The sequence below is a fragment of the Pyrus communis genome, chromosome 2 (assembly GCF_963583255.1).
Source record: "Pyrus communis chromosome 2, drPyrComm1.1, whole genome shotgun sequence".
NCBI classification, from domain to species: domain Eukaryota; kingdom Viridiplantae; phylum Streptophyta; class Magnoliopsida; order Rosales; family Rosaceae; genus Pyrus; species Pyrus communis.
In genome coordinates this window covers 10,213,906-10,240,601 of record NC_084804.1, presented here as the reverse complement: position 1 = coordinate 10,240,601, position 26,696 = coordinate 10,213,906, and the positions used below count along the sequence as shown (strand labels likewise).

At 35.0% G+C, this 26,696-nt stretch overlaps 3 protein-coding genes, 1 long non-coding RNA gene and 1 pseudogene across 5 annotated transcripts; 1 reads left to right on the top strand and 4 right to left on the bottom strand.

The window, feature by feature from the left end:
- Positions 1 to 636: 636 nt before the first annotated feature.
- On the bottom strand, positions 637 to 2,926 carry LOC137724725 (disease resistance protein RPM1-like; annotated as a pseudogene).
- Positions 2,927 to 3,226: 300 nt separating this feature from the next.
- On the bottom strand, positions 3,227 to 8,564 carry LOC137726140 (uncharacterized). Of its 2 annotated transcripts, XR_011067598.1 has the most exons (4): positions 8,356 to 8,564; positions 7,391 to 8,146; positions 6,858 to 6,991; positions 3,227 to 6,666 (listed from the first exon to the last, which is right to left on the bottom strand). It is a non-coding gene; the product is annotated as an uncharacterized lncRNA (long non-coding RNA). The 2 variants fall into 2 exon arrangements; XR_011067597.1 differs by having other exon boundaries at positions 6,858 to 8,146.
- Positions 8,565 to 11,199: 2,635 nt separating this feature from the next.
- On the bottom strand, positions 11,200 to 11,793 carry LOC137721032 (2-hydroxy-palmitic acid dioxygenase MPO1-like). The gene has a single exon (XM_068460157.1). The coding sequence runs from the start codon at positions 11,791 to 11,793 to the stop codon at positions 11,200 to 11,202; it is 594 nt and encodes a 197-aa protein (XP_068316258.1).
- A 6,262-nt stretch (positions 11,794 to 18,055) lies between these two features.
- LOC137726930 (2-hydroxy-palmitic acid dioxygenase MPO1-like) lies at positions 18,056 to 18,980 on the bottom strand. Its single transcript, XM_068465885.1, has one exon. The coding sequence runs from the start codon at positions 18,853 to 18,855 to the stop codon at positions 18,280 to 18,282; it is 576 nt and encodes a 191-aa protein (XP_068321986.1). The 5' UTR covers positions 18,856 to 18,980; the 3' UTR covers positions 18,056 to 18,279.
- A 4,987-nt stretch (positions 18,981 to 23,967) lies between these two features.
- LOC137724724 (zinc finger BED domain-containing protein DAYSLEEPER-like) lies at positions 23,968 to 24,883 on the top strand. The gene is made up of 3 exons (XM_068463439.1): positions 23,968 to 24,508; positions 24,649 to 24,710; positions 24,815 to 24,883. Exons 1-3 carry the CDS (start codon positions 23,968 to 23,970, stop codon positions 24,881 to 24,883), a joined length of 672 nt encoding a protein of 223 aa, XP_068319540.1.
- Positions 24,884 to 26,696: the final 1,813 nt, after the last annotated feature.

The following is a 26,696-nucleotide window of genomic DNA, read 5'->3' as shown; positions in this document are numbered from 1 at the left end:
CTTGAAGCAATTAAAGACTGGGGACTTTTCACTAATTAGAAAGAGATGACAATATCTGGAAAAGTCATCAATAAAACTCACAAAGAGATGACAACACAACTTCCTTCCATCTTCTTTTTTAAGATCAGTATGTAAAATGTATGCATAGATACCATGTTATAGATCGTAGAGATGCCATTGAACCACAATCATCAAGAACAGATTGTATATGCAGAGATGAGATAGAACACATACCTGCAGCACCAGATGAAGATGATGAAGCCATTGAAACTCCTTGAAATAGTTAACCGTCTCCTCTTTAGCAATTCGCTAGTGCTCGCAAAAAATAGGTTGAATCAAATTGATCCGTACATTGCAAGAGCAGTGGTTAGCGTTTATATACCGAGCCAATCCTCACTGATCTCCTATTAGAATCAATGTAGGATTCAACTATCCAATTCATACCAAAACATATGAATAATCACAATCCCAGTACTACTTTAAGTGCTATACCAGAACTACCAATCCCATAAGGATTAGGACTACTAAAGCTTATTAACAAGACTTTTCCATATCCAATTCTCACACTATAACCGGACCTAATGTTATGTTCATACTCATATACTAACACAGTCAACCCCAGTTTCCTCAAACCTTTCAACTCTCGTAAGTTGTTATAATTTTTCTGTTATTTTTTACACTAATTAGTGACAACTTTTGTATGGAGGATAAAGATGAAATGTTGCCTGCAGAGACCTCTACGCTTCTTGCAGCTTCTAATGTCACATAATTCGTCACATCATAGCGATAGACTAAAAGGTGGCGCAAATTGTGGAGCTTATAAATCTGTTTTGGTAAATTGGCCACTTTGTGTGCTTAAGGTCTAAGGTTTCCAAGAATCCAAGCTTCTTTATGGACTTTGGCACTTTTTTAATATTGGTGTGCCTTAGACTCATGTACCTTAAGAGGGTGAAACCAAAAACAGAATCGGGAAAGTTGTCCAAATTTATCCCTTGCAAATCTAAAACCCTTAAAAATTTAGGGCCTGTTTGGTAAAAATTTAAGGCCCTAAAGGTTTTAAGTAGACTTTCAAGCTCGGAATCATAACTTCCATGCCCACTTAATAGTATGGTACGAGTACAACTGAAATCTCTACCACTTGAAAAATTGTTGCCCTCACTAACATCATGAACAGAAAGGTGTCGAATTTCCTCACCTGGCCTAGCACCTCTGCAGTTTGCTGCCAACAAGACAGTGATGAAATCCTTCGCTTCTCGAATGATGAACTCGCTAACAAGGTTCAGTACACGGCAGCTTCTGACTCTTCCGTCGACTTCCCATGAACTCACATGAAGTAAATTTCTTCCAATGAGTTCATTCAGATAGCCGTCTGCAACTTCCCATGAAAACACAACTCCTTCAGCTACCCGTAAGCGAATTAGCCTTTCACGGCTAATGGAGTAGTCTTCAGGAATCATGCCAAAGAACAAGAAACAAGTCTTAAGAAGGTCCTTCTAACTTGGTTGCAATATTTGGGTAATAATGGGAACATTTGATCCGAGGCTGTCATGTAACTTCTTCCAATCAAGTGGAGTTGGTCGCTTCCTTGCTAGCAAAGTACCAATAGCTGAAATTGCAAGGGGCAAGCTTTCACACTTCTTGACGATTTTTTCTGCCCAGTCCAAAATCTGTGTTGGACACTTTCCTTTGCTATTGTGAAAAGCCTTACTGCAGAATAGATTCCAAACTCTTTCCCATGACAACACATTGCTCATATTGTGGATGTACGAAGATTTTGCATGAAAAGACGCTACTTCAGAGTTACGAGTGGTTATGACTATTTTACTCCCAGGTAAACCATTTGGTAAAGCATCTACAATGCATTTCAAATCTTGTTTGCTCCAAACATTATCTAACACGACCACAAACTTCTTGTCCTTCGAAGCTCGTACCAATTGTGCCTTTGGATCTGCATGAGTAACTGATTCCTTCCTTTTGCCTTTTGGATTAAATTTGCTTAACATGTTGAGCAAGAGCTCATCAAGTTTACGGGCACACAAGTCACGCAGCACATCAATCCAAGCATGGCATCCAAAAAACCATTGGACCTCTTTGCTCTCGAAGACATTCTTCAAAAGAGTGGTTTTGCCTGAGCCACCAGGACCTACAAGCGAAATATTCGGATCTCCTTCCATCAACTGACTGATGAGTTTTTCTTTAGGCTCCTCAAACCCTACTATTTCTTCTTCTTCAAGGAATTGGTTATGATGAGTCACCGTACTATCTCCACGTCTTGTGGTGCTGGAACTTGGGCGACTTCTTTGATCTCGTCCCCGAACTTGGTGAATTTTATCAAGAGTTGAAAGAAAAACTAGCTTATTGTCAACAATATCTTTAATTCTGTCCGATAACTCACCACATGAACCAGAAATTCGTCAAGAACGTCTTCAATTCATAAGCTATATTTCGGATGTCTCGTGTTCTAGTTTGAAGCACTTGAAAGCCTTCATCATAAGCAGTCTGTTCTGATGATGAGTATTCACTAAGATATGCTCGCATCCTCTCTAAATAACGGGGATTATTATTATTATTAATGTTCGATCGGCTGAATTTTCTGTGGAGGAAGATTATCACTTTGTCCGCTAAAAACAACGCTACTGGTACGGCAATTTCAGCCATTTGTACAAGAAAGGGCAACCTTCCAAGTTGCAGAAAATTACTTCTGTCCGATCACAAAAGGAAAGAAGAAAGAAAGTTGCTTCTCGGTTACTCAGTTGGTGCAAGTATTGCACTAGCTGGCTAGAAAAAGACTCTGGACCGAAAATGAAAAACAAGAAATTAATAACAGCATACAACTCAGCTAATTGCAATGAGAGGTTGACGAAGGGATTGAACAATGAATGGGTCTGAAATAGTTATTTTCTTGAGGATAATGAGAGTGCATGGTGGTGAGCACCAACTTACAAAGGCTGAGAAGCTGTATAATTAAAAAGAAAAGTCAAGGTGGGGTATTTCCACCGGAGGCAGATTGTCTGCCCTCCTGTTTGGGTGCCCTCCTCATCCCCTTCTATTTTGTGCGGTCGCGATTAAGCTACGTTAACATTTTATATTGATTTTTTTTTATAAAGATAATAAGACAAAAAGCAATAGGAATATAAAATATTGACGTGGCTTAACCGTGACCGCACAAATAATAGGGAATGGAAAGGACTCCCAAACAGGAGAGATAACCTGCCTCCATTTCCACCTAGCTACAATATTATTACAACCGTATATTTTATTTCTGCTATTGTTGATACTATTTCTTTGGAATCACTAATTTTCTATGTGATAGTTGCCTTGGTTAATCTCGAATTAATGCCACCACACAAGAGAATACTTTGTGCAAGTTGAATTGATGAATTTGCAGAGCAACTCCCAGAAAGGGACCACTAGTACACCGATCAATTTCCCAGGAAAACGACTAAATAATTCCGGTTGCCATAAAGCTATAAGATATGACCATGTCCTCCTCCTCTGGAAAGGAAAAGTCTTCTCTTGAATCCTAGGTCTTGCAGTGTAATCAAATTGACGAAATTCTCATATAGAACAAACCCATGGTTTGTTATATTCAGTTAACCTTAGTTGACAGATATTTTTAGTTCCGTAACTTAATCTTAAGCTAGGTGAAATTTTGGAGGTGCAGAGTTTCCAATCCTTTATTTCCGCTTGGAATTTAAGAAAGGATTTTTCAACACAATCAAGCCTTCCCGTGGCCCATCCATTTGCGCGGACTGAACAAAGTCCAGCCCCAGCGTGTGGGTTGAGGCTTGGACATGTGTCACACGCAAACACAACAAACACGACACGTAATTGAAAAAGAAAAAATGATCTAGAAGAGTGCGGCAAATGTTCTGATGAGTGATTTTCAAATAAAGCAAGCAGCGGCAGCAGCAAGTGAACCGAGTTCATCATATCTTTACCAAAACACTTGCAATCAAATTAATTAATTAGAAATTCAAATGGACAAATTTGCAAACAGTTTCACACTCGACTAATGGATCGGACAAATTTGCCAAATCCCGTAGAAATTCAAAAATGAGGAACCACAAACATATACATATAATCAAAGGCTAGTGAAAAATAAATACGTATTTAATTTTATTAATACTGAATTTTTAATATTAAATTCAAAATTTTAAATAAAATTTTATGAAATATAGAAAAGCCTTGCGACAAAAAATAAAAAATAAAGGAAATTCAGAAAGCCCTTGAAGGTGTTATAGATATTACTAGCAAAAAATGCCCGCGTGATGCTACATGATTGAAAACAGTACATATGGTACTACTTACATACTTGATGTGCAAGTACATAATATATACATAGACCACATTATTTTATGATGGCTAATTGATCATTCGTATATTTCACTCTATTTACAAAGGCGGCCACCGACATTGTTGCCTGAACTCCTCCATTCGTTCTAGGGCATACATAATGCCTCAGTTTATGAGTCTAAATGAAATCTAAAAATAGACAATAAGGTGCAACTCAGCAGAATCGAAGACACCAAAAAATAAATATGATTAATTTTGCATAAACAGACTTGCAAGTTCAAATGCAAGAATGCAAATAAAGACAATTCACTCCATTCTGTTCAGCAAGGGGATAAGGAGGCGATGAAAATAGTATGATTTAATGATCCTACCTTTAACTTGATTCGAAGGAAGGGCATTGAATGTTGACTCAACAAAATTTTGCACATGAATTTTGAAGAAAAAACAGATAAGCCATAAGTCATTAAATTAGCGCAAAATCTGTTTGTCCTTCGAAAAGGAGCTAAACATATCTAAAACTCAAAGCTGAGAGAAGAACAAACAATATATCTCATAAAATCCACAAAATCCTATACATGGAAATGTAAATACCTACCACTTTGTTTTGATTCTTTGGCAGAATCATTAATAGCATCCAGCCTTTTCTTGCTTGGAGATGCATAACTCAGCTGCTCATTGTGTGGGGTGGCTGGAAAACCAGTAGTCTCAGCATTACCGACAATATTAATGCTCGAATCCTCTTCATTGGAAAACAATGCAAGAATTCACCAAACCAAAAAACTAAAAATTGATCGCAGCAAAAGTGCAGGATTTTATCAAGCCTATGCATGAAAATGTACACAATATTTCCAACCTTATCACTCCCACTAATACGATAATATCAATAGACTTAGCCAAGTTGAACGCTTATTCATCTAATCAGTTTGTTAGAATTAAAAAAACATCTAGAACTTTGCTTTATCCGAGATCTGTGTGCATGCATAGATAGACACACACATACACACAAAAATTAAAAGAATAAAGGGAGACAGAAAACTGAGAACTGTATGTAAACTAAGATGCATCTCAAGAATGATTGACGAAGGAGACGCTCTTTTTTCTTTTCTTTAGACAAAGTAACTAATGTGATTAGAAAACTAATTTAAATCGTTGAATTGCTCTCATCAAACTTTGTATCTGTTTTGGCCTTAATTCACATGATTGTGGACATGCAAACATTGTGGCCTTGAATTTAAAAAACCTTAATCAATGTAGTGCATACTCAGAAATATGGAAAGTTCCAAAGAACATTATATTTTAGAAACTTGTGTTCGAGTTTCGAATTTCAGAGTTAATATAACAAAGTCAACCTTGAATACAATAATTTAAAACAGAAAAGAAAATGTATCTAAAAAAAAGTAATCGATGAAAAAATGGAGAAATATGCATGACCCTTGGAAGTAAGAAAGGGCTATATCTGGAAGCCTTTTTGATGAATTCCTCAACAATCTAACGCGACTCAAACACTGAAGCTTAACAGAATGGGAAACCATTCACCAAGTGGACTAAGTTTTACACACAATACACCATTGCAACATGCTGTCACTTTATAATTCTCATGCAAAAATCATACAACACGCAGACATGACATTCTACATACTCATGCTATATACTTATATGAAGAAGAGTCAATATGGTGTGTAAAAACAAATTCTTAATAAAAGAGATAGCCAATTCTAATTGATAGAAACCTTATAGTTCACATTCATGGATAAACTGTTAATAAAAAAAAGCCAGCCATGCAACTGTTAATAAAAAAGCTTTCAATCTCGACATAAGATTTGATATGTACATACAAAAGATACTTCACTCAAAGCAAACGCATATCCACTCTTTATCTAACTGAAGAAACTGAAACAAAGTAAAGCAAATTATATACCTCAAAATGTCAAGTAACCAATTTGTTACACAAATACAATCAAATAAGCTGCCAAAAGAACATTAATAAATGAAAATTACAAAACAAAGAAATAATGAGAAACCAAAATATGCATCTCAAAATCTAATCGCTTTTTAGCCTGCTGGCCATTTTTAGTTCTTGAATTTAGACAGTTAAACCATGACTCAGCACATGAATGAAGCGAGAGTGTAAAAGATAAGTGGGATAAGCTAAAAGTCATCCTCGAGTCATGCATTAACTTTCAAACTGTTCCAAAATAGCTAACATCTTTAAAAAATGAATAACTTAAATGCTTAAGTTAGCCATAGGGAGCCTACAGAACAAAGTTAAACATGAAGAATGAATAAAATGCCAGACAGATTTAAACAGCATACCAAAAAAGGAGTTGCAACGCTGAATTCTTCTCGACTTACCTATTTAGTGAGTTAAATCTGCAACAGAGAAACAAATGAAAAAGTCAAAATCCAGAAATCCAAGTTTAACTCAATCAAAATATAATAACCAATGAAAGTTGCAAGCTGCAAATACTCAGCAATGTAGACAAAGAAATTTGTTTCTCAAAGACTTAATTGGTCCTCTATTTTATTAATTGTCGTTTGGGAAAGGAAATTTGAGACAACACCTCATCAAAGAGAACCATATATGCATTTAAGTCATGGTACAATGGGCAGCCTTCGCTGCTGCAGTGATCTAATGCTTTGGCAATGTTCAGAGCAACTGTTAATCGTATAGCCCACTCAATGGTCCGATTCTCCCCTGCCAAGGAAGTGTGAGGTGAATTTATACCTGAAGCGCTTGGAAAAGCTATAGCAATAAATTTCGGAGGTCACTTGTCAAGAATATGAGAATAGGAAGAGCAAAATAGTAGTCACAATTTGAAATGAAAATAGCACACGTGTAGAAAATAAATCAGCTTTGTGAAAGTGGTTTGAGATCAGAATATTATGCTCAAGCAGAACAAATGCATTATTCGAAGTGATGAATGACTAAAAAAAATCAATATCTTATGTAAAAGAAGAGAAAATTATATCTTCGCAGGACTGTGGCCTCATCCAAAAGTCTAGCCAAAACAACATCCTAAAAGTAGTAGTCAAAAGTAAGAAATGAAACAGAAGAAGTAGGAAAAACAAAAAGGTTTAACAGAAAACAGGCAACCTTGAAATATCCAACTTTATACGTCTGGTGTATCTTTGACAACACCATAGCATCTTTAATCGGTATGGCCTGTGCAAAATGAAATTGTCAATCCTGATTCACAGAGAAGAAAAAACCAACTCCAGTATAAATTAACATTCTATCCAACATTCCTAGTCCTTAGCCCCAATCCCAATCGAAAATCCCGACAGCACACAAATTATTAGTCCTAACAATGTATAAATGTATATACACACATATATTCACACACATATATATTTATATTCACTAACAACATTGAGTTCAATCCAAATCTATAGTCCTAACAATGTACTAAACACATAAGAAACATAAGTCCAACAAGGACTTGAACCATCTTTCGAGAGTCACCATAGCTTTCTTTTGCCCCTTTTCTCTTTCTAATCTCATCAGATATTATCTGGAAACATATAAAAACTACAAAATCACAACTCGCTTATACTGGATCAATGTTTTGCTCTGAAATCTCTATTTTAGACTTAGTATCAAGAAACGAAAAAGTCTTATATGCAAAAGATAACTCATTCATCACAAAGCAACAATACATTTGCACTAACTGTTTAAATCAGAATATATGATTATCATGAACTGCAGCATTAGCATTCTAATTAGAAACTTGTAGCCATAAAATTGAACATTTCACTACCGTCTTTGATAGTATAAACAATCCGATTATCGATAATTACCTTAGCAGAAGCTTGATTTCGCTGGCAGTCATATCCAAAGCAAGTGCATAACCTTACACCATCCGATTTTCGCTAATCAGATTTAAACTTAAAACCAAATCATTATATTAAAACTAAATCATTAGCAGCAACATTACTAACTGATTACTTAAACTAAATCCTTAACAGCAACACTATTAACTGATTAATTAACTGACCTTCAAAAAATAAAATAAAAAGTGATTAATTAACAAATAACAGTAACAAAAATTACAAATTTACCCGCAACGTAATCCATGGCGGTGGATTGCGGAACATCGCGAGCTTTCTGAGACATGATCACCGTCACCTCATGGTCCAACGATAACAGAGGGTGAGGGACTTCGATCGTGCCGCCGTTCATCAAGTAAGACAACGTCGGTTTAAGGAAAAGCACGGGCTCCTTCCTAAATCAGAATTAAGAGAGGAGGGGGGAAGAGGAGAGAGAAAGAGGTGGAGGCACCATTTCACGTAGTTTACTTTGTATATGTATAAAGACAATTTCTTTACCAGAAATGTTATTCATACAACATTTTTATATCATATTTTTATATCATTTTAGGTGGTATCTGATGTGAACAGTCACATCATTTGAAAAAATTTACAAAACCTAAGGAAATGAAGGAGAAAAACTCCACGTATACCACAATCATCATTTAATTCATTAGTTTTTCTTAATTATTAGTTTATTAAATAATAAACTAAATTTAAAAATTTGATTAATTCAAATGATTTGACTGTCCACGTCAAATATTACCTATCATGGTATAAAAATATGGTGTAAAACACGATATGAATAACATTAGTCTTTGTTTCTTCACAAAATCAGCTCAAAGGTCCCCTTGCCAAAATACATTCTCCAACTGAAATAGATTTATGAAACTATAAAAGTATCCCCTCCTTTTAAACCATATCTAACTAATTTTATGTCATTCTGGAAATGGCGTATCTACCATTTCCTGCAAGATTTAGATTTTGTAGTAAATTCATGATGCAACTGTACCAATTGTGACAATTTCAGAGTTTCCCGCGAACAAAATCAACAAATTGTATTGCCTAAAAAATCATATGGTGTACACACCACCACCTTCCATTTTTATGCCGTTTTGGACTTTGTTGCTAGGGGAAAATTCTTTCCCGTTGGCTTCTTTCCTTGGTGGCTGCGGTTTCAATGTGTGTGGTGCTTGGTAGAGGAAGATGGAGCCTGCTTCTTTGGGGTTGTGTTTGGTGCGATCTTTGGCATGGGATGCTAGATGGTGGTCAGGCGGCAGGTTCTTCGACAGCATCGACGGAAGCTAGTCTTTTAGGGTTTTTATTTTTCTGTTTTTAGGCTCTTCTCTTGGGTTGGGCTTTTGTTTAGTGTTTGGGGTTCACCTTTTGTTTTGGTTTGCTGTGTAATTGGGCTCCTTTGGTTGTTCTTGTGCTCTTTTGGTAATGAAAATTACCTTTGTCCAAAAAATAAAAACAAAAATCTTTACCCCTCTTTCCATTAAAAACTCTAAACACCAGGAATCTCGCTCCAAATCATGACAAAATGATTAATGAGCCTAATTGAAATAAATTAATACCTTGACTGACTAAATGAACCGAGAATGAAGACATCTTGTCACATCCCGGACCGGGACGGACCACTTCCCGGGCCCGACTCCACTACCGTAGCACGATATTGTCCGCTTTGGGCTTACCATTCCCTCACGGTTTTGTTTTTGGGAACTCACGAGCAACTTCCCAGTGGGTCACCCATCATGGGAGTGACCTAGCCCTCTTCTCGCTTAACTTCGGAGTTCCTACGGAACCCGAAGCCAGTGAGCTCCCAAAAGGCCTCGTGCTAGGTAGGGATGAGAATATACATTTAAGGATCGCTCCCCTGGGCGATGTGGGATGTCACACATCTAAAATCCTATTAATTAAATACAATTACCAAAGAAAGCTGAATAAAATGTCAAAAGTGATACATTGAAATAAGGTTGATGGCATCAAAATCACTAAGAAAATACTAAAATATGCATAAACCCAATATGCATCAAAATCACGAAGACTTGATTTCACTTGCTTGTTAAAATATAAAAAATTCAAATAATATTGTTTCCAATAACTTGTTTAAAGAAAATAAAAAATAGTCACCTCTAAGGCTCTAACCATATGGTGCGGGTACTTCCTCTAAAACCCATGGATTAATCTTAAAATCAAAATTTTTTACTCTTGATATATTCCTAACTACTAAGATAGCCTACAGACCTCACCAAGGTAATAAGGCGGCACATGCAGTTACATCTTATTCTTTCAAAAAGAGTGGCACTCATAGTTGGAATTGCATGGGCCCTAAGTTCTTATTTAATATTTTTGTGGAGGATATAAACATTTTAATTAAAATTTTATAAATTGGAAAAAAAAATCAAAAAATACTATTGATCCTAACCTAAATTAATTCTGCTTTAAGTCCTCAAGGGTCAACTTCACAAAAGGTAAACTTGTTAAATATGTTCATTAAAAGGTTCATTAAAAGGTGACCAAAAAAATATATATATGGATGAGAATAGCAATTCTTTTAAATTTATTTTTTTGTTGTCAATTATTTAATCTCTAATATTGTCTTTTAATGGCCACTTAGTGTTTTCTAAAGTATTTATCTCCATTTCAAAATGAGAGATTTTAGATTCAACGCGTATAAAGGGCGAGCTCAATACCAAATATTTATTATAGACTATTGCTAGCCTTAATCAAACCTGTCAGCCCTTAATGTAAATGTAGTTGTACTAAAAAAACATTGTATGTATTAAGTATCAAGCAGATCCTGCCAAACAAAAAAAAGCACATGCCCAAATCCATAAAAATATAACACAAGATTCTTGCTGCAAGTTGCATTTGAAAGTAAATATCCTAAGAAATCGAGCACCTGGAAAGACCATTAAAAATGCAAATTGCATTTGAGCTACAAAGCTGAAAGCTTCAAAGAATAAGGTTATTGTATAAAGCCAGTACCTTTATTATAGGTTCATAAATGTGATTGATGGAAACTGTAGAGTTGACAAAAACATAACTTAAGAAGAAATTAACTAAACGTGACCCATGCATTTATGCTAATGATCAGGAGAGTTTCTTTCGGTTCCTGACCTTCCACTCTTTGATATTAGCTTCAATCTTTGCTTTCACACTTTTATGAAACCCTGGATAAGGTTCATACCCAAAGGCTGATTGAAGAAGCTCAATCAACACGAAGTAAGGCCCCATCAGAAGTGCTTGAGCAAAGTTGTCTGCAAGAGCTGGTGCTCTTTTTTCAAAAATCCCGTGGCCTAGGAACTGTCCACCCCAGCAGAAAACCTGAGCAGCAAGAACAAGCTTCCATGACTTAGCAAACCCTAGCCCACTAGCAAGAACATTGGCTCCAACCCAGCAGAGAAAACATAGCAAAGCTGCCAAGGACCCAGCTTTCTTGTCCAATTTGACATAAAAGAAAGCATACATAAAAGTTAAAACAAACCCTAAATTCAATTTGAAACAATGATTGTTAAACCCAGATGAGAAATTGTAGAGAGAGGGTGTGAAGTGGAAAAGAACAGCACCGGTGAAGAATAATGGCCACACAAAGAAAGTGTGAATCAAAATGTTAACTGGGTTTCTGTGATACGCCCCATAGAAGGCGAAGTGCCTTTCAAGATCAAACAATCCAGTCCTCCCCATGAAATTTTTTCTTGCAAGGTTGATTTGCTTCTGTTAGTTGAAAAAAGTACAGGCTTCCCTTGCTCGGAAACTAGACTGAGAAAATGAATTAAATTGGATATAAATTGGAGCCTAAAAGCAAGGTAGTGGAACGCTCCTGGTATCTATACTTTGGACTTTTTTTATTAAATGTTTTACAAATGCATCAATGGTATAATATTGTTAAATCATCAACTTGTATTAAGTTATATAGAATGATGCAAATAGATTAAACTGCAAGGTATTGAGACCTGGTTTGGTACTGAGGTGATTCTGAAAAAAGCTGCTATGAAAAAAAGCTGGGAGCTGTTTTTGTGTTTGTTAAACACTCAGCTTCAGCTTTTTTTCACAGTTTTGGATGAAAAAAAGCCAAAAACAAGAAGCTGCAAAACCTAGCTTTGAAAAACTGGCTTTTTTTCACATCTGTTTTACATAAAAGTTTACCAAACACTCTAATACTGCTTTTTTTTTTTTCAAAAGCACTTTTACAAAAAAGTTTACCAAACACTCTGCTGCTTTATTTCACAGCTGTTTATTCTCACAACACAGCAGAAGCAGCTTTTTTTCAAAGCACAGCAATACCAAACCAGCCCTGAGTTGAACACAAAAAATCTGCACTTTATTAAGGATGATCATGTTGGAATATATTAGTATTTTAGGTAATTTTATATTGTAAGGGTGTTTTAGTATTTTGAGTCTAAGGTTTCTTGTAGGTTGAGGATTTCGATTCTTTGCTTATTAAGTATTAATAACCTGTTATTTAACTGTTATTAAAATTGGAGGAGTTGAATTAAGGAGAATCAAAATCATATTTCCATAAAAATTATTTACTAAAATGTTCTGAAATTGGAATAGAAATGATACTGATTTCATAAAATTGTTTACTAATTCAGCAAGTCAAGATATAAACAAGTATGATTACATCTATTTGCAGACATCCGATATAAAAAAAATAAACATGATTACTACAATGCCCATCTCCCCTATCCTTTCTTCTTTTCGGACTCTTCGTCTTTATGTGTTTTCAACTAAATTGCAGTAAAACTCAACCCACCGACAATAAAAAGACCAATCCTTCATTTTCATTATTAATTATTATTTTGATACAATCGACACCATATCTCAAGTCTCATTTGTATAGTTAAAAAAAAAAAAAAAAAAAAACAAAAAACAAAAAACAAAAAAAAAGAACAGAGAGAACGGGAAGCAGACGGGCAATATCCCGGACCAGATGCAAATTTTATACGGATGGATGACGGCCACTCAAAATCTCTATTTGGTATTTAATATTTGCATGATTTTAGGAAGAATTTCATAATTGTGGTTATTACAAATTTTAATTAATACTGAAATTTAACATGTTGTCCTTCAATCAAAATATTCAGATTAATAAAGTTTCAATCTAAGATTTTTGTCAATCAAGAACCGGATCCAAAGTTTCCTTTTTTTATAATGTTGGTGTCTCCCACTTACGATTAACAAATCTTTATCAAGTGGAGTCAAAAATAATTTTAAATCCTAAAGACAACATGTGGACTTTATCCCGAAGAAGACAAGATTGTCCTCATTAAATGGGCAATGCACACAAATACTCCCACACGTAGGCCCCTTGAAGTTCAAGCAGCGGACTATAACTGCTCAAAGCCCCCTACTCGTGGCATGAAACAGTCAAAGGCATTAAGATTAATCATCAAATGCTATTTTTAATACATTCCTAATTGAAGATCAACTTCATCAAGTAAGGAATCCTCCTCATAACCATAAGGATACTTCCACCATTGTTCCAAGATATTATCTCCTAATTAATATCTTGGGAATATTCTTTCCTAATTCATCCAACAGAGGGTATTTATCAAATATAACCAAAAATTAACTCTTATTTCAAAAATGTCACTTTTTATAATAAATTTCAAATATATCCAAAATTCCATTTAAATAGACACAAGTACCCTCAAAATTAACAATCAAATATATTAAAGGCTTTTTAGCCAAAATGGTTCGAAACATTAACATAACTCCTTAGTCCGGTTCTTAATAATGAAAATCAATAGTAGTGTCCTTAAATTTGTCTATCGTGAATCATTTTAGTCTTTCTCTGAATTTATCCATCGTAATCATTTTAGTCTTTTCATGAAAAATATGCCAATTGCTCTATTAGTGCAATGATGTGGCGTCACGTGGGTCTCACAAATACAATCATATAATGACACGTGGATTAATTTTAAAAACTATTTTTATATTTAAAACTAAAAATGATATTAGTAAGAAAAATAAAAATAAAAATAAATTAAAAGAAGAAGTCGTCTTGTTCAGTTGGTAGGTAAAATCCAATAGGCATGCCCAAATTAAAAACCCTAACCTACCTAAACCCTTATTCTCTCACAATCCAAACCCTCCACCTTCCAATCCAAATTTTTGCACGCTGAGATAAATTTAGTGGTTCTTTCTTAAAATTTTCCTTTTCCAATTGGGTTCGAAGATTATAGAGAATTGATGCGATTCGGAAAGAGTTTAAGTGTCCATGATTTAGCGACCGAGGCTGAGACTCGGGTCGTGGGAAGAAAGAAGGCGTTGAAGGCATGATTGAAATTATGTTGTTCCCACTTGCGGTAACCACGACAACGCTCAATGTCGATGATGAGGGGGTCGAAGAGGATAGGATTATGATGGTGGAGTGTAGGAGCGAAGGTGAAGTTGGACCAGAACTTAAGGGGATGGTAGCTAAAAAGCCTTTAATTTATTTGATTGTTAAATTTGAGGGTATTTGTGTCTATTTAAGTGAAATTTTGGATATATTTGAATTTTTTTATAAATAGTTACATTTTTTAAATTAAAGATTAATTTTTGGCTATATTTGATAAATACTCTCTAACGGATGACACACATTGGCCAATTGGATGCCGCCATGTGTAAGGCAAAACCCTAACCTTGGTTGGCTACCTGCTATAAATACGTCAATCTCTACCAAATTTTGGTAAGCTTTTTGCTACGTATACAAGCCCTAAACACTTCACTCTTTTCAAAGATACTGACTTAAGTATTGGAGATCCATTGACCAACCCTCCTCCACCCACCTCGTCAGCGCGTGAGGCTTTGGTCTTTGATCAAAGGAGTTAATAGTACAAATTTATCAAGACTAAGGGCGGCGGATTTATACTACTACAATCCAAACATCATAATCGGAACCATTTATTCTCTTTTCATCATTTAATGATCATATATGCAAAAAATAATTCAATATGAAGATCTTTTAGTCATTCACGTGCATAAGACAATTGGACATTTCATCACGAGGATGCTCTGAAATATAAGTAGAGAACTTGTATAAAAGAAGTCAAAAGTTGAAAACCAATTTATCGCCCACCCCTATATACATATATTATTGTAAAAATAATGAATAAATGAATGAATAAAATTGTGAAAAATAAGGTAAAAAATCCAAAATAACCTTCTTTTGGATGGAAAATTTAACGAAGTTAGTTGAGATGACAATTAATGATTTCAGAACATTCATATGACAAATTGCTTAAACTTTTAGTTCATATGACATTCGAAAAAATTTCCCTTGTCATTGATTGCTTGGAAGCATTGTTGTGTGCCTAAGGAGGAAGGTGGTTTAGGTCTTAAACAGTTAGTTGTTTTGAACCGCTCTTTGTTAATGAAGAAAGTTTGGATATTTTTTCATCTGATTCGGCTGGTTGTTCTTTTTTTTTTCCCTATAGACAAGGAAAGTGAGAAGTTCGTATGCTCGTTCTTCAATTTGGTCTGGCATTAGATTACATTGGTCTTCTATTTGTTGAGCAAAGTAGATGATTAATGGGTTTCCAGTGAAAAGATTTATTTTTGGAGAGAATTTTGTTGGATCACCGTTGTTTGATCTTTTTGGTGTTAGAAGGGATGATGTTGATAGTCTTGAGGACACGGATGCTGATTTTATTAATGAGGGTGTTGGGTCTTTCCTCCAATATTTCAACTGCACTTTCCTGTTATTTGCGAGTTTCTTCGGAAATATGTAACTATTTCCATGGCTGGCTAAGGATCCGATGTGATAATTTGGGAGCCCTCTCCTTCAGGTGAGCTCTCTGCTCGTGATGCATATAATTCTCAAGGCCTCGTTTGCCGGTTGTTGGTTGGGGGAGATTGATTTGGTCTAAATTTATTCCTCCTAGAATGTCTATATTGGCATGGAAAGTTTTATGTGGTCGTGTTTTGACCGAGGACATGCTGCAAAAACGCTAAATTTTTATGGCATCTACATATGTTTTATGTTGTTTGCATATAGAATCTTTTGAGCATGTTTTTGTTATATGTACTTATACCATGTCAATTTGGCAGCATATTTAGGATTCTTTTGGCTTGGTTACACTTCATGGCTCCTTATTAGAACGCTTTCACCACTAGTTAGCCTTGAATAAAAGTTCACAATTACGAGATTTGTGGTTGCATCTTTTGTTTCTACTTTGTGGTATATATAGTACTTGAGAAACCAAGCTCGGCGTGAAGGATTTAGTGTTAATGTTGTTTATGCCTTTAAGCTTATAGTTGATCAGATCCATTATTCAAATAGAATACGGTCTGGTTATATGAATAACGATGTTCGCGCTTTATGTGTGTTGAAGAGGTTTGGTGCTACATTTATGCCTCATCAAACCCCCATCATTTTAGAGGTGTGTTGAATTCCTCCCTATCCTGGTTGGGTTAAGTTAAATATTGATGGTGCTTGCAAGAGTGGTTACTATTATGCTGTTACGGTGGTGTGTTTTGGGATTTCAAGGGTTAGTTCTTTGGTGCCTTTTGTTCTAACTTGAATATTCCTAGCTCTGTTGCAGCGGAGGTAATAGCTATAATCAATGCTATTGAATTAGCTTCAGTTCAGGATTGGAATTTTATTTGGTCGGAGGCTTATTCGGTTTCGATTCTTGATTTCTTTCGCTCTCCTCAATTCGTGGAAGAATTGCTTGCATAGAATTTCCCAAATGCATTTTCGGTCTTCTCACATTTATAGGGAAGGTGATCAAGTTGTTGATGCCCTTGCAAATCATGATTCCTCTTCTACTAGTATTGTTCAGGATTCTCCTCCTGATTTCATTTTGCCATATCATCAACGTGACTATGTAGGGCTTCCACATTACTGAACTTTTGTTGGCCGTGTTATATTTTATATAGGTTGTTCGAGGTTTTATTTGATATGAGTGTTATTATGGTCACAGTTAGGCTTTATGTCCCCTTGACAAATTGTATTTTCCTTTTTTTTTTTTTTTAATAAAGATCCTTCATTGTAACTTCCCATGACAGCAACGCTAGAATGGGATTGACTTCGTGGTTTTAACGGGAAAAAAAAAATCCCTTAATTTATTTGAGAATTCAAAGAAACAAAATATATAAATCGATATAATTTCAAAATTACATGGTGCAATATGAAAAAATTAAAACTTCATTACTTATTTTAAAAATCACTTCAAATTTGAAGGTGAAAACTATTAATTAGCTATTATTATTATTATTATTATTATTACTACTATTACTAGCATATGCCTACCCACATTTTGCGTGAACAATTTTTTTTTTAAAAGGGGGAAGGAGAGAGAGAACATGGAAGTAGGTTAGGGAGAGTCTTTTATTTTTAGGAAAATTAATGAAAATGACTTGAAAACTTTGAGTTTTAACGATAAGGAGAAAATAAAGGGTAAAATGAATAGTATCAGGATTGATTTTTTAGTGTAAAAATATGATTTTTTGTTAAATTGAACAGTCCCATAGGCTTTTCGTTAAAACTCCCTTTATTTTTTGTTCTTTAATTCAAATATATGTTAGCATCACATGTGGGTGAGACTTTAAAAGAATATAAAATTTAGATTGTGCAAAATTACTTTATTACATTTGATTTTATTTTGTGATAAAATACTAAATTACCTTCCACATTTTTTATTGACATTAGTATTGTTTAGATTATCATTATTATTTGTCGTCATTATCTTGTTTCGTTTGTGTGTCATTAAATATAAAACATCTTCATCCAATAAAAAATTGCCAACCAGTCCAACTTCAACTGCTTCACAAAGTCATAGTTGTAAGATTTTGTCATCTTTGTTTTCAGTCTTTTAATAAGCACACTAGTTCGTCATTGCCTTGAACAGTCAGCAACATAAGATTCCCTTGTGCAAGTTTCATTAACAAATCAACTAGCCAGACCACTAGAGATAATCGGAAAAGCAAAGCAAACATCCCAAGAAACCAAACAATATCTGACAAGACCGTAAAAAACTGAAACTTTCATATAAGCTAGTTGTCACAAAAGAAATTTTGCGACGGTCACACTGCAAAAATTACTCTTACAATCGTATAAGACTATAATTCCATCAAACAGATTGAAGGAAATTATAGAATCGAGTTGACAAATTTAGATACAAAATATAACCTAATAGAATATTATTCGTACATTCATATATCTCAGACCAGTTAAATTAACTAGGAGACTTTCTTTTGGTTCTTGGCCTTCCAATCTTTGATATCAGCTTCAATCTTTGCCTTCACACTTTTTTGGAACCCTGGATAGGGTTCATACCCAAAAGCTAAGTGAAGAAGCTCAAGCAACACAAAGTACGGCCCTGTTAGAAGTCCTTCAAGAAAGTTGTCTGAAGGGGCCCTCTTCTCAAAAATCCCATGGCCTACGACCTGTCCAGCCCAACTGCAGAACTGACCACCCAGAACCACCTTCCACGACTTAGAAAACCCTAGCTCACTGCCAAGAATACTGGCTCCAACCCAGCAGAGAATACAGATCAAAGCTGCCAAGGACCCAGCTTTCTTGTCCAATTTGACATAATACAGACAATACGCCAAAGTGAAAACAAACCCCAAATTTAATTCGAGGCCATGAACTGGGAAACTGTAGAGAGAAGGTGTGAAGTGGAAAAGAAGAACAGAAGTGAAGAACAATGGCCACACCAAGAAAGTGTGTATGAAAATGTTAATTGGGTTGTTGTGATATGCTCCATAGAAGGCAAACTGCTTTTCAAGATCAAACAATCCAGTCCTCCCCATGAGTTTTTTATTTGCAGAACTGAATTTCTTTTGCTGGAAAAAGGGGATATTTTCCTGGGAGAATGAAGATTTTCCTAGGAAAATGAAGATTTTGTGGAAGACTTAGACTTGAAGGAAATCCAATGGGGGAGGGGGTATAAATAGAAGGAGCAAGTAGATAGCGCAGTAGTGTAGAAAGTACGAGCCCAAAAGCAGTACAGGTAAAGCACATCGGAACTTGGAAGTTTCCTGCATCCTACTTTGAAGTTTCTTTGTTGACCGTTTAAAATGTGCACTGAAAACGTCAATGGCCATTCAGTTTAATATTGTGAACCGTCGACTCGTATTGACTCGTATGAAGAGAATCTAGATGGATTGAACTGCACGGTATTGAGATGGTTAAACTATACTTTATAGCAAAGGATGTGACTGGGCTATGTATTTAGAGAACTTTACCTACCATTGTTTTGTCCCTATGGCTGGCAACCATGCACTCTTTTGATTGGGCCAGGCCATCTATTCTTGTAAAGTCATCTATGGTCTAGACTACTCCTAGTGGAAACGTGGAAGCAATCCAACGCACTCCTTTTATACATACAAGAGTGAATGTTTTTCGTTTGAGCTATAAACTCATTGCATGACACTTTTTGTTCAATTTAATTACAATGATATTGTTATGAACTTACGAGATACCTCTTGGTTCTTCATGTCCCACGTAATCCAAAGCATTGTGATTATGCAATATATCTAAAGTGAGGCCTAAAATAGTCAAGGTGCGGGAAAATTTGTTAAAATGTATCAAGCAGCTTATTGGTGGCCAATCTTTTACAAAAATATTGGGAGCTTCTTACCTCTGTGAATAAATTTTTTTGGATCCACCGCTACAAGTTCTTATAACCTATTATGGAATCAAACGAGAAAAGATAGAAGAAGGTATAAATGAAAACGTCGCTAACATTCTCCATATATTTCTCATTTCGTTGTGTTGAAACTTGCAAGTAGATTATGTCTAGGTAACTTTTGCCAATACAAACTAGAGAAACTTGCTATGCTTTTAGTCTCAACCCAAAACCTTCTCAATAGCCATGCTCTGCTTTTAGCATTTTACAAATTAATTGCTTTAGGCTATAAGTATTAGTATAGACAATCACAATGTCAATTGTTAAAGTTAGAAAATATGAAAATATATACAATATTCAAGTGCATGCAGTAGCTTCAGATGCCATTAATCATATGAAAAGGACTACAGGAACATGCCAATATATAGGGTAAGTAACAAGAATAAAGAATCTCACGCCAGTTGACGTAGTGGGCCAGTTGTTGAAGAGTGGAAAGTCTTGAGACAAATTTTGTACGTCATTTTGCCATTAAAAGGTAAATTTTTATTTTAGGCCTCATTCATTCCTCTCCGCCCTTTCTGATCTGAATCGGGAAATTTGAAAAAAAAAAATAACCAAAATTATAATCGGATTTGGATCCTCGCTGGATTTTCTTCTTGGGAATCTTAGAGATTAACGAAAACGGACTGTTGATCAAAAATCGTGTGATCCTAATTAAATGTTTTTTTATTTTTAAAAGTAAAGCATCATCGTTTTACGTGAAAAATATAAAAACAAAAAAAATTGTGGCTGCACGATTTTTTATCAACGGTCCATGTTAGTTGATTCCTAGGATCCCCAGGGAGGGGATCCAACGAGAATCCAAATCCATTATAATCCATATAAAATTATAGAAAAACTAATTAAAAGAGTTTGAAAACTTTGAGTTTTAACAATAAAAACAAAATAAAGGGTAAAGTAAATAGTACCAAGATTGACTTTTTAGTGTAAAAATATGATTTTTCGTAAAAGTAAATAATATCAAAAAAAATTCGTTAAAATTCCCTAAAATTATAGGTACCGTTTTAAGTTTATAATAATTATAATTAGAAATTGATAATATAGTACTAATATACCTTTAAAATGATGTTTTCCAGAAAGAACCAAAACCTAAACCTAAATTAAAATGTAAATGAGGATCGTCTCCTTCTACACCTCCAAGCCCATTTCCTTCTCCAAAATAGAGATTAATTATGTGCTATTGTCCAGCATTGTCATCTTCCTCTTCTTGGTTGTCCATGTCTACATCACTACGCCCTAGCACTTGGCCCGCGTGTTCTCCGTGCTAGAGCTCGTCTAAGGGTTAGCCGCCATGACCCTACAACCCCTACCTTCATTGTTGACCTCCAACTTAAACAAGAACCCACATCTGCCTTCCCCTTCCGTCCGTCCCCCTCCCTTCACCACCAAAACCACAACCACCCAAACATGAATATGGACCTGCAAAATTAAACCCAGATCAACAGTTATGCCTGGACCAATCCCATAGATCCTTGTCTCTGCCGTGACCCGGATCTCTGGCCCGACCCGTTTTCTGGGCAAGCTTCACAGGTGACTTTACGGCAAACTCCGGCTACAAGCACCGTCACCACCACCACCACCGTTCCACTACTCTTGGTGCCACGAACAGGACCCACCAGATTTCACGCTGTTTGGCCGCCGTTCATGGTGGATCGAACCATGAAATTCCCAGGATTTTGACTCCGGGAAGGCGTTCGAACATCCATCGTCACCCTCATTCCCCCTTCCGTTCTTCCCCCGTCCCTTCACCAAAAAGGCGTTTGAACGTATTTTCTTCCAGTTTAGTCTTTTGCGTTAATGGGTCTTTCTACAAAAATGTTAGGGTAATTTGTTTTGTTTTTCTGAATTTTTTGGGTGGCGGGTTGGGGAAAGCCTCTGCCGCTAAAAATATTGTGAAAAGTCTTTGCCGCTGAAAATATTGTGAAAAGTCTTTGCTGCTTTAAATATTCTGAACTTATGGTTTTGCCGTTGCTACTACTTCAATGGAGAAAGCCCTTGCCGTTATAAATATTGTTAAACCCGAATGGGAGATATCAATGGTTGAGTAGTAATATGGTGGTAGGGATGATAATTCTAACTGTTAAATCCGATAACCGTAGATAACCGTCCGAATGGATTGGATTGGATTGGATTTGGATATAAAAATTTAGGTATGGTATGGATATGGGGAAAAACTATGAACTTTATTCGGTTATGGTTTTGGATATGGTTATAGGGATTCTCAGTTCGTATCTGTCCCCAAATCCGACCCAAATATTATATATATATATATACACACATTTGATATATAATATAATTTTATTCAATTTACCGAACTGATATGTGACAATATGATGCAATCATAATGTCTCAATTTACATTTTGATTTCTTTTATTCAATATATCGTCACATGATGCATCAAAGAGTACCTATTGAGCTGCCAACATGCACCAATTTCTTGACAATGAAACTCTTGAAGAGAGATGAATCTGGTAAACTTGGAACATTTGATAATTGATATATAAAATGATTCAATGAATTAATTTGGTTCAGTATAACAATAAGAGTATTGAATTGATGAAGTTGTTGGTAGGCCCATGCATGATGTTTGGTGCATAATAAAGATAGTATATGGTTTGATGTATGCATAATGAATTAGTATAGGGAGGGCTCAGTAAATTGAATAAAAAGAATATTTAAGTCTCAAGAAGAAACATATATACCCCAACTGATTGTAATCTAGCACCTACATTGAATCCAAGTATTGTGCAACAAGAAATACCAAATCAAATTGCTCGGCCCCAAGATATACTAACTCCAAATGAGGTTGTTGGTGAGATTGAGGAACTTGGAGGTGATGATGGTGAAGGTAATAATTCGAGACTTCGCAGTTTGGCGTGGCAACATTACATAAGAACAATTGTTGATGGGGTGATGAAAGCAATATGTAATTATTGTAACAAGAAGCTTGGTGGGAACACTAGAAATGGAACCAGCCATTTAAGGCATCATGTGACGACATGTTCGTGTCGGAGACAAAAAAAATTGAAGCAAACGCTAACCCAAAAAGTGGGAGATGGGAAAGTAGAGTTGTATACATTTGATCAAGAAAGTGCAAGGAGAGCTCTCGCCCAAATGATAATATTGCATGAATAGCCTATTTCCATGGTTGAGCATGTTGGATTTAGAAACTTCTTGAGTGTTGTCCAACCGTTGTTTAAGGTTGTTTCAAGAAACACAATCAAGAGTGATATCCTCAAAATATATGATTATGAGTGTTCGAAAACAATGCAATTGTTGGATGAAAATAAGAGTAGAATTGCCATAACTACTGATATGTGGACTGCAAGTAATCAGAACAGAGGATTTATCGTAATAACGGCACATTTTATTGATGACTCTTGGACGTTGTAGAGTTGAATAATAAGGTGATATTTTTAATACTTTAATTTCTATTTAATTATTGTCTAGCTTTAGATTTATATTTCAGAATCTTTATTGTAACCATCTTCTTTATAACTTTTTCAGATTTATTTATGTGCCTTGTCCGCATATAGACCTCCGAGATACTTTCAGATGTTTTGATCAAATGCTTGCTAGATTAGAACCTCAATCGTAAGCTTTCTACCTTAACCGTAGATAATTGCACTACAAATGATAAAATGATTGATCTTATTCTTGAAAAACTTTCTAGTAGTTCACTTTTGTTGGGTGGAGGGTTCTTTCACATGCGTTGTTGTGCGCATATATTAAACTTGATTGTGAAGGATGGACTGGAATTGATTGGTGGTGGTGTTGAGAAAATTCGTGATAGCATTGTTTACTGGGCAACAACACAAAAAAGAGAGGAAACATTTGAGGAAGCAGCACGTCAGTTGAAGCTTCCAAGCACTATGAAGATGGTGCTTGATTTAAAACTCAGTGGAATTCCACTTTTTTAATGATTCAATCCGCTTCGATTTACAAGGATGTTTTCCCTTGTTTGAAACAACAAGAGTCGCAATATAAGTGTTTGCCTGATGATAGACATTGGGAGATGGCAAGAGAGATTTGTGAGAAGTTAAAGTTGTTTTATAATGTCTCTCAGTTGTTTTCTGGAACTAAGTACCCTACAACAATCTTTATTTTCCAAAGATTTGTGAGATCAGGTTGTCGCTAACCCAATGGCTTACCTCTAGACTTGATGAAATAAAAAATATGGCAAGAAGTATGATTGAAAAATTTGATAAATAGTGGAGTGTGATTCATGGAATAATGGTTGTAGCTACTATATTAGATCCAAGATTCAAGATGAGGCTGATTGAGTATTTCTTTCCTCTTATGTATGGGCAATATGCTTCGAATGAAGTCGATAAGATTCACAAATATTGTTATGATTTGGTAAAAGAGTGTGGATCCAATCATATCTCTAACATGGGTCATCAACCATCATTCACTTCATCTCAATTGAATCAATCTGACTTTGAAGAGATGAATCCTTTAATGGATAACTTTGACTTGTTTGTTTCTAGTACTGATAATGTAAAGTCAGAATTAGATCACTATTTGGATGAGGCTGTTTTGCCTAGAACATCTGATTTTGATATTTTAGGTTGGTGGAAATCAAATGGGACTAAATATCCTATCTTAAGTGCTTTGGCAAGGGATATATTAGCTATTCCTGTATCTACAGTTGCTTCCGAATCAGCTTTTAGTACTAGTGGTAGATTTGTAAGTCCACACCGTAGTAGACTTCATCCAAAGACATTGGAAGCCTTAATGTGCTTCCAAAATTGGTCGTGGAAAGAAATTCAAGGTACCCCAAAGTATTAATTTATTTTCATCTTATATTTGTGCATGTTCTTTAATCTTAATTTCAAACTTATTTTTCAAACTTAATTAATTAGTATGCATTCAATTTTAGAACTAATTTAAGTATTTATGTTTCACAACTAGCTTCTTGTTCTAATGCACACGTCGGTAGCTGCACTTATTTTGAAGACATGGATATGAATGAGGTCAGTATTGGCAATTATATCATATGTATATAACTATCTTCTTTGTAGATTATATGTGTGCAACGATTCATATTAATTATTTTGTCATTTGCTTAATAATGTAGGAATCATGCTCCATTGATGGGTGTGAAGGAGGGGCACCATGGAATATGATGCTGGCTTGGTGGAACTAGAAGCGAAGTGCAAATATCTCATTCTTTTGTCGTCACAAGTTTTAGAATTATTAGACAATTTGTTTTGTCTTCCTTTCGTATTTGTTTTTGTTCTCTTTTTCCTTTTTATTGGACTAATTTATCATATCGGCTTATTATGAACAACTTCAAATATATTGTTATGTTTTTTTGTAATTGGATGTTGTTATTTAATGACGGAATTAGTATGTACTAAAATTTATAGTGCATCAATTGGATGAATATAATTTTTTTTTTTTTTTTTTACGAAGATAGATATAATTGATAACCGATTGAAAATCCATTATCCGGTGGATATGGTTATAGATAATCCCTGATGGTTAATTTGCGATTATGGATATGGTTAATTTTCGTAGTTATGGAGATGGATATAACATTTCCATCTCCAAACCGAACCGCTACCATCCCTACATGGTGATTTTTTTTATCCATTGATAATGAAGCTATAATGCAGCGTGTTGACAATATGAAAACACATCGTAGACAATTATAACTTGGATTGTTATTTATTCTATAAATTATGAATGACGGACCTATGATTTAATTTTTGAGATTATCGTATATCTTAAAATTATTTATAAACTTTTACATGTGATCCTCCGAATAATTTTTCTTAAATCCACCATTGTTCCAAAGTCCAGACACAATTGTGAAATCTTTCCCCCATAGAAAAGCAATCACCGATGGCCCATGCTCTAATCATACAAAACAAGCAACAAATGAAACCTACCAATTATATTAAAATAATAAGCCATAAAGAAATAAGAAATAGGGAAAAGGTAAACCCATTGCAGAAACAAGACAGAAATGCGATTCGCAATTCTTGTTTCTTTATGAATTTCAGTAGCTCTCCAAAAGTTGCGGCTCCATTATCTATCTAATTATACAAAACCTTTAAATGAAGTTTCGTACAGCTGCACTCATTTTTATTTGCTATTTTATTTGGTTTACCGAATGATGGTAAAGAAATGATAGTGACTTCGTTAGAGAAATTATATTTACACATTTTAAATTATTTTTCTCAAATATTTTTATTTTTTAATATTTTTTTATATTTTACACATCACTAATATTTGATAAAAAAATATTAAAAAAATAATAAAAATTTTAAAATGTATGAATATAATATCTTGTTTCATTATTATTCAACAACCATTACAACGGATGTCATGGTAATGTAAACTGTAGGCGGTTGTGACCCATGGACTTTCTTCCTAAGTTTGACATCACATTTGGGAATTTTACTTCCAAGGGTCATAGTTTTTGTGATAATAGTTTGTAGGCCAATTACATTTCGTACTCTATAGGTTGGAGTGATTTTTAAAATACCTTAAATAGTTTCGATTGTTTTACATCACAATATGAAATTTGAAATCGTATCAATTTATGGTTTTGAGTTGTATGTGAAGGAAGTTGAGATTCCACTATAAAACTAATTGATAATATAGATAGTAGCTCAATATCTTGTAAACTCTTACAAGGATTGTCCTTTAACTAATGTGAGACTCTTTTACCTTTGCTTTCTCACACTCTCTCTCCTATGTGGTGAATTTTTTAAGGCAAACAAGTGGACAACATGAATTGGGTGACGTGGAATAGTATGGCCGTTGAGCTTCATACGTGTGTCAATCTACTACTTGATACCATGAAGAAAGTTGAGGTTCCACCATAAAACCAATTAACTATATAAGGAATAACCCAACTTACTTATGTCTCTCCTCCCATTAATGTGAAATTCATTCTTAACACATATAAAATATCCTTGTAATAGCATGAGTGAAGCAAGCCAGAACTT